This window comes from Rhea pennata, chromosome 23, assembly GCF_028389875.1.
Source record: "Rhea pennata isolate bPtePen1 chromosome 23, bPtePen1.pri, whole genome shotgun sequence".
In the NCBI taxonomy this organism is placed as follows: domain Eukaryota; kingdom Metazoa; phylum Chordata; class Aves; order Rheiformes; family Rheidae; genus Rhea; species Rhea pennata.
This window is the reverse complement of record NC_084685.1, coordinates 2962195-2970143: the sequence shown is the minus strand read 5'-3', so window position 1 is coordinate 2970143 and position 7949 is coordinate 2962195. Positions and strand designations below refer to the sequence as shown.

The 7949-nt window shown below is 65.2% G+C and overlaps 1 protein-coding gene across 1 annotated transcript; it reads left to right on the top strand.

Moving 5' to 3' along the window:
* The first annotated feature begins 974 nt into the window (after positions 1 to 974).
* Positions 975 to 4971, top strand: LOC134150430 (uncharacterized). Its single transcript, XM_062594353.1, has 10 exons — positions 975 to 1254; positions 1402 to 1538; positions 1805 to 1883; positions 2281 to 2409; positions 2622 to 2686; positions 2981 to 3082; positions 3289 to 3369; positions 3638 to 3789; positions 4060 to 4182; positions 4481 to 4971. The coding sequence occupies exons 1-9, from the start codon at positions 975 to 977 to the stop codon at positions 4136 to 4138; spliced, it is 1104 nt and encodes a 367-aa protein (XP_062450337.1). The 3' UTR covers positions 4139 to 4182; positions 4481 to 4971.
* Positions 4972 to 7949: the final 2978 nt, after the last annotated feature.

Sequence of the window (7949 nt, the reverse complement as noted above, 5' to 3'; positions counted from 1 at the left end):
GCCAGCCCTGTCCGAGCCCAGCCCCTCTGCAGAGCCCGGGGGGGGCGGGCTGCGGCATCGTCGACCCGCACAGGGACCGTAGAGATTGTGGCCCCCGGTGACATCTGTCACCGTCCCCATCTCCCAGCGCCGCCACGTGGTAGCGAGTTTTCCCAGGACGTGGATTTCTGCTCGTGGCGGGGTTTTTGCACGCTTCCTCGGCTCGGGAGGCGGCAGCTGCAGCGCCAGCCCGACGCGTGCCGGGGACTCGCCAGCGCGGCCTCCGGAAGGGAGAAGCAGTTGCCAAGCTGGCGGCAGATGAGGGATCTGCATCCCAAACCAAAAAACCTCCAGGCTCTGCGACAGGAAACAAATTTTAACAAACCTGGGCACAAAAAACCCAACAACAAGGCATCTCTTTCTGCCTCCTGGGTGCCAGCCCTGCCAGTCGACGGCTCTGGGGTGCTGCGTTGTGCTCGGGGCTTCAGCCGAACATCACCGCGCCAAGCGCTCGCCGCGCAGCCGGCAAAGCCGTGGCAAGGCAATGGCTGCCCAAACCCCCGGGTGCTGGTGTGGCCCCAAACCGGTGTGGGAGGAAGGGGCAGGTGGGGACCGCGGGGGCTCTGTGGCCGGGGACAGCGGCTGGGCGCTGCTGGCCGCGTGTGCAGCGGCACCGGGGCTGGCGCCCCCCGCGCAGGGGCTGGAGCGGAGCCCGGCCCTGCCAGCCGGCAGAGACGCCTCGTCCGCTCCCTCTCTGACACGGGCCCGTGTCGCGGGCGCATCGGCGCCGGCGCTCGCGGGTCACAGTGGCCTCGGCGGTGGTGTCGGGCGCTCGCGGCCGGGCGCCGCAGTCCTCGGGCGACCGAGGAGGTGGGAGGTGGCGCGTGGAGCTGCTCGGTGGTTTGACCGCGAGAACGAGCAGCACTTTCGCACCTCCCGTTCCTCCTGCGGCTTCGGGCGCCCATCGTGGGCGGCTGCGAGCCCCCGCCGTAGCCATGCTTCGGAGGGACGGCAGGAGGAACGACCCCCCCAAGCGCGTGCGCTTCCAGCTGCCCGAGAGGCACTGGCGGGAGGAGCTGGAGCTGGAGCGGCAGGCGGCCGCCGCTGCCCTTGGGGACGCGGAGGACGCCTGGAGCTCTGCCGCGCTGCCGTGGGGGGAGCGCAGCCCGGAGGGCGAGCGCGGGCTGCCGCGCGCGGGGCCGGCTCGCGGGGCCGGGAGGACCTGGCTGCGGGCCGTGAGGTTCCGCCTCCGGGCGCTGGGCAGATCCTGCGCGGGTGAGGAAGCGCCGCGAGCCGCCGGCGCCCCGGGCGGGGAGGCAGCTCCCTGCCCCGGCAGCCCCCCGAGCCTCAGGAGCAAGCGGGGCTCGTGCCGCGGCAGGCGGGCGCCGGCGCTCACGCCTGGGGCTCGGCCCTTCCTTGCAGTGCCGGCTTTGCGCTCCGGCAAGAGGCTCTTGCGGAGGCCCCGGGCGCCCGCGGAGACGCTCGCTGCCACGGGCGTCGAGGAGGAGCGAGGGGAGCGCGGCACCGTCGCCTCCAGCCCGGCCAGCGCCCAGGACCCGGTGAGCCAGGGCAGCGCCCGGCGCGCAGCTCTCGGGACTCCCGCGCCTGCCGCCGAGCCGCCGAGCCCGGGGCGCAGGGTCCCGACCCCTCCTGCTGCAGCGGGGGCTGCGCCCGGCGCGCGCCGAGCACCAGCGCGGCGCCTCCAGCAGCCCTGCGCCGCCTTCGCCCTCCCCGCCCAGGGCCCCCGGCCTCCCCCGGGGTCCCGTCCCCCCGCAGCTCCCCCCGCCCCGCTGAGCCGGTCTCTTCCCCACCCTTGTCCCCAAAGCTCGAGCAGAGCCTCGACGCCGGCGTCCCCAGCGCTGAGGAAGGGCAGATCCCTTCTGGCGGAGATGACTCCGGGATGGGTAAGCCCCTGGGTGCCGGGGTGCCCGGGGAGCAGGGCTGGCGGGACGGGGACGTGCCGGGCTCGCGCTGGGCCGAGCGCAGCTGCCGGCTGCAAAGGGCGTCTCGTCCCGGCGACGCCAGGAGAGCTGGGGGAGCCGGGAGGGATTTGCAAGGAGGCGTTTGGCGCGTGCTGGCGAGGCAGCCCGCGGGCAGGGCAGTCGGGGGCGGGAAGCGCCGCGGGGCCCCCGCGAGGTTCACCCGCCCGACCCGCTGCTGCTGTTTGCCTGGCTGCTCCAGCAGCTCAGGACACGTGTGGCTCCTGGGCGGCGCAGGCTGGGTAACGGGCGTGCTTGGCGGGAGCAGCGCTCGGTCACTCTCTTCTCTTCCCCCTTCGTCCCCCTCGTGCCCGTGTCGCAGAACAACCTCCAGCAGCGGAAGAGCAGCCCCCGGCGCCCCGCTGCGACGAGGTTGTAGATGCGGCCGTCACGTACATCTCCAAGTACGTGAAGGACCTGGCCGCCTACATGGAGGAAGCCATCTGCCAGGGTAGGCAGGCAAGGGCGGAGGGTGAGGTCTGGCGCCCAGCGGGAGCGGGCTGGGCGCCGGGGGCTGCTGGGGGGCAGAGGGGCGGCAGGGGCAGGGGTCAGTGTGTGTGCCCCCGCGAGCGGTCCTGCACGGGGTTGTCACGGGGAGCCCAACAGCAGGGAAGTCCTGCTGGCTTTGGAGCTCTCTTTTCACCTCTGCCCTTTTCCTTCCAGAAATGGAGCTCGCCAAGGAGCTCCAGGCCTTTGGCAGATCCTTCAAGAAGATCTCCGTCCCAGGGGTGAGCTGGTGGGGATGGGGAGCCCCCAAGCTCGTCCCACAAAGCCCGGCGCCCTGGGTGCTGGGCTCCCCTGCCCGCTGCCTGCCGGGGCTCGGCCCCGGCAGCTCCCGCAGGCCCCGCGGCGCCTGCCGGCCCTCTCCTCGCAGCCTGGCGCTCCGCGGGCCCAGCCAGGCTGGCCTCGACGGGAGCGGGCAGCCGGCCGAGGCTCCCGCTCTTCCCTCGCCTTCAAGGAGGTACGTGCTGGGTCTCGCTAGGTCGCGGTCAGGCCCACCAGCATGCTTTCTCCTTTCTCAGCCGTCTGGGCCAGCCCTGGAGACTCCTGCGCCGTCCCAGCAGGAGGACGTGGCTCTGCAGGAAGGCCCCCGAGACGAGGAGCGGCCAAAGCAGAGCCTCGAGGTGGGAGAGCCGCCCAAGGCAGACTGTCGCCCCGGCACCCGCACGGGGATGCTGCCGCACACGCGCGTGCGGGCGCAGCCCTCGCCCAGACGGCGGGGTGCAGAGCGGCGCCGGTCAGCCGCAGGGCAGTGCCGGCCATCGCCCTGCTCCCCGGCAGCCTCCTGCTCCCGCTCCAGCTCTCGAGCTCTTCCTCTCTCCCTCTTCAGGCCCTGGGACAAACTCTGCTCATCAACCAGCAGCTGCTGGAGAAGATGGAGCAGCAGTGGCGGGAGGCCGAAAGGCAGCTGGTAAAGAAGGGGGACTCTCCGTGTGTGCTGGCTGGGGGCTCCCCGAGCCAGCCCCAGGGCTCCCGCTCACGCAGGCGGCCTTGCGGCTCCGTCCCCTTGCTCTTCCCCTGGGGCCGGGAGCAGCGCTGCGGGAGAAAAGAGCCCTGGGCAAGCCCGTCCTCGGGAGAGGGTCCCTCCAACCCAGAGCTCGGAGCTCGGCCCTTCCTATTTGGCCTTGCTCTTCCCGCTGAATCCACACTCAGCCTGCCTCCCTCTCCTGCTCTGGTAGCAAAAGGAAAAGGCCGAGCTCTGCTGGCTGCCCTGCTCTGAGGATGTGGGGGAGGAAGGGCAGGAAGAGCCGGCAGAGGAAGAGGAGCCGGGTGCCCGCAGCACTGCCCGGCGCGAAGGCTGGCGCAGCTGGAGGAGGGAGCTGAGGCGATGGTGAGAGCAGAGCTGCCCTGGCCGGGGCCGCGCAGGGAGCCCGCTCGGGGCTGCGCTGAGCCTGCGTAGGGGCGCGCAGGACCTTTCTGCTGGCGCTCTGGCGGGAGGGAGAGCTGTCTGCTGCTGGCTGCGGGTGCCCGGGGCAGATGCCCAGGTGCCTGCAATGCAGGGTGCCGGCTGGGAGGGAGCGCAGGCACTTGGGTGCGTGGGCAGAGAGTTCGTCCTTGCACCTTCTGAGCTCTTTTCCTTTCTTCCTCTCCCTTCCTGCAGCTTGGAGACCCAATGGCAGCTGCTGCAGCAGCCAGCTGGCCTGATGTTTTATGCCAGGTGGCTGCAAATAACAAACTAAGGAAGAGCATCACCTTTCCGAGGTGCTACGCGTGCAGCCGAGAGGTATTCTTCTGGGGAATCAGGGGCAAAGAGAGGAGTCAGGAGCCGGCTTAGTAGGGGCAACAGAGGGAGACGATGCCCCGCGAGCAGGGCGGCCCCGCCGCTGCCCTGGCATGGGGGTGCCCCCTTCTCAAGGCAGGAGGGGAGGGGAGATGGGTCGATCTGAGGAGAAGCCCAGTAGCCACCCGAGTTGCAAACCAAGCCCTCGAAGAGAAGCCAGTGAGGTGGAGGCGCAACGGCAGGTAGCCTTGGGGGACGTGCAGCAGCAGGAGAGGGTTGATGTTGTTCTACCTCTGTGCAGATTTTGTTGAGCACTGTCTGGTGGAGGACTTTGCGCTTCCATCATCGCGCTGTGTTCCCATCGGCGGTAACAACAGCGATAGCGCTGCAGGGACCTGCGATAAGCTGCCCTACGTGCCTGGAGGTGCCAGCGCATTGCCACGATCAGCTGCGAAATGAAGCCAGAGCGGAGCACGCCCGTCTCCTTTTGCTTTGGGAAGGGGATTGTGAAGCTGCGTCTTTGGCTGCGCAGGTCTCTGAGCCCGGAAGACACCGCGGCAAAATGGCCGTGGTAAAGAATCACAGGGCACCGGGCGCTCTCCTCCGCCACTGGACGTTATGCTGGGGGACTGACCGAGAAACCCAGAGCAATAAAGAAATAAATGAACCTTGCAGCCTAGCACAAGACTCTCTGTGAGTGTAGGTGTGTGCTTGTTAGGCGTTACCCGAACTGCTGCCCAACACACTCCTGGGTTTGAAATGGACCCTACAGACAGCACAAAGTCTAAATGTGTGAGGACTCTTTATTTTCAATAGTAAACTGCTCGGTGAGCCCCGGGGCCTGGCATCTTTCTCTTCTTATATGCTGTGTATGACGCTTCTCTGTCCTCCTTGCTCACTGCGTGCTCCTCTCCCATGCAAGCAGAGGCTCAAAGGGGTCTCTAAAGCACTTTGCTTTCACCCTTGCATTGTCCTTTTTCTCCTACGAAGTGCAAGGGCTCATGCCCAGGAGCTCATTCCAGTAGGATCTGCAGGCCTCCCTTGGTCCCATCTTGCTGGCGATAGGGACCAGGCTCTTTTGGCAAGTCCCAGCTCTTCTCCTCAGGAGCAGCATGGGTGGCATCCCCTGCCGCACCAGGAAAGCCCTTTGTGAGCTGGAGAAGTGGCCCTGAAAGCTGTTTGGAGGGCTCCTCTCTTCCCTGCCCTTCAACCCAAGGGGGCTAGCAGGGTGGTGCTGCCCTGGGGCCATGGGGATGAAAAGCAGCAGGTGGCTGTGACCTGGCCAGCTCAGGGGGAGGCCTGAGAGCCCAGCGACGCCAGGCAAGTGTGAGCAGCGTGGACACATCCCCACGCTGCGACGTTGTGAGGGAGGGAGAAGAGAGGCAAGGCTGCTGCCAGGGCCAGCGGCTGGAGGATGCCCTGCTGCTACAGCTTTGCAGAGATAGCAGAAAACCCAGGAAAGCAGAAAAAGCAGACTGCCAGGAAAAACAGACTTAGCTTTCTTCAGGTTTAGGCATGAGGGAAGACGAAATGGGCAGCGGCAGTGCTGGCAGAGCTTCGTGCTGCCTGGGGACAGCCCAGGGACCGGTCTGTCTGCTGCTGCTGGGCACCCTCACTCCTTCCCAGCTGGGAGGAACCTAGCGCGCTGGTGTCATCCCGGCACTGCCATCTGGTGGCACCATCAAAGGGGACCCGAGGGGGCAAAGCAAACTGTGCAGAACTTGAGCCTTTGGGGTCTGTTGAGCATTGGACAACCCCCACCTCCCTGCTCGCTCCCAGGAGCAGCTGGAGCCCAGCGGCAGGCAGGATTTCAGCAGTTCCTGCTGAGACCTCACAGCACTATGCATGAAACCAGTTTGCTGCTGGGCATCCTCCCCTCTGAGGAAAGGACTGGTCAGAAGTCTTAACTGGAGGCAACAGCTTCTGGAGGAAAGGAAGGCACCAGGTTTGGGGTGGGGGGTCAGGAGGGCAGCGTGCGCAGAAGGCACAGGACAGCAGCTGCTTCGAGCTCACCTGATCAAACGTCTCCCATGCATACGTGAACCAGCCCCAGAGCACAGATATGGAGCATTTTATCTGTTGGGGGAGAGACAGGAGCTCTTCTTGGGGTCTGCATGTGTGCCGAGAGCTGGCACATCTCAGGGCACCTCCTTCCCTGCCCAGATGCCCACAGAGGGGTCTTCTCCGAGTGTCCAAGCTGCCCCGCATGGCCCGCGCTCCTCCAGGCAGACCAGGGCCCCTAGCAAATGCACAGAGCGGCCTCTCGAGACGCGCCGGCACCGAACAGAAAAATGACCTCTTGGGAGCTGCCGACTCATTGGCACGGATGACAGCTACCTCACGAGTACTCAGCGCCCGAGTGAAAGGCCAAGCTGAGATCAGCGAGCAATTTATGGGTGCTGACCTCTTCTCTTGCAGCGCTGGATCCAGCTGGCAACTTTCGGGATCCCACTGAAGCTTGTCTTTTATTTGTGCCGATCGGTGGTCTGAGGCCAAACAGCAGAGCTTTTCCTTAAGCCCCTGGAGTGGGGAACGTGACTGCCTCCTCTGCCTCAAGGACGCGGCGGGGCACATCCAGTGCCCCGTGTGCCAGGGGACCAGGCCCCCCGCTCCCAGCAGCCCGCGCGCTGCTGCTGCATATTCATGTGCTTTCTACGCTGTCTAAATTTAGGGCCTGGAAGTGGGCTAGCACGTCCCTTTTTATCTCAGCCCCTGAATTATACATGCCTGGGTAACGGAGCGCTGCTCGCAGCTCCGGGCTGGATGCGCCAGACTCCAGATGGGAACGGCAGAGAGGGGCGCGAGCCAGGCGCAGCGCGCGCGGGCCGGGAGCCTCATGGGAAGCTCTGCTGTGCAAAGCCCCGTCTCCCATGCTCGCCGCTAGCGACACGTGGGCAGGCAGCCCGTGATCCTCCTGGCCGGGCGTTTGGCCCTCACGGTGTGGAGCAGGTTCAGGAGGCAGACCGCGATGAAGAATTCCTTCCTCCAGCCTAGCTGTGCAGGCACTCAGAGCACGAAGCCTGATCCATTTAGGCAAGAGGAAATTTCTTCCATGAGCACATCTCTTACGAATCATACCAAGATTTGTCTGCAGCCACGTGAGAGCCAAGTGTTGCCCCTTTACGTTGAAGACCTAGTTGCCTGCAGTTGTTCCTTATGCACCCTTTCAAGCTCCTTACCTCCTGGCCACCAGCACCTGCAGGCCAGCTGGGACACTCAGAGCACCTTGTGCTCTCCATGGCCACCCTCCCGCAGGAAGAAGATCCACACAGATCTGCTCAGCCTCTTCCCTGCCCTGTCTTGGAGGGCTATAGCCAGATCTACAAGGGGAAGCCACCAAGCACCATCCCTTCCAGGAGTCTGCCCTGGTCACATTCCCTTTTTGCAGAGGGGCAATGGGATGCAGCAGTTGGATTGAATTACGATTGCAGCTTGACTGTGCCTGGGCAAACTGCTTTTGCCAGGTTCCCAGCGAGGACGGAGAGTGTCCCACGCATCAAAACCCAGCAAATCACACACACACACACGGATGCCCTCCAAGATAGTTGAAGCAAAGCCTGAAAACCCCAGCTCACGTGGATTCCAGTGGAACTAGAGCCTAGGGCAGTATCAGTCATGAAGCTTTGGGTCCAACTTCCACATGAGAGCTGCTCTGGATTTATTCCACTCTATGGCAGGCAGGAATGATCTTTCCAGGTTTGGGGAATGAGCCCAGCAGTACAGAAACCTTCCCTGCTTCCAGGGTTTCTGCATTTCTCCTTTCTCCCAGT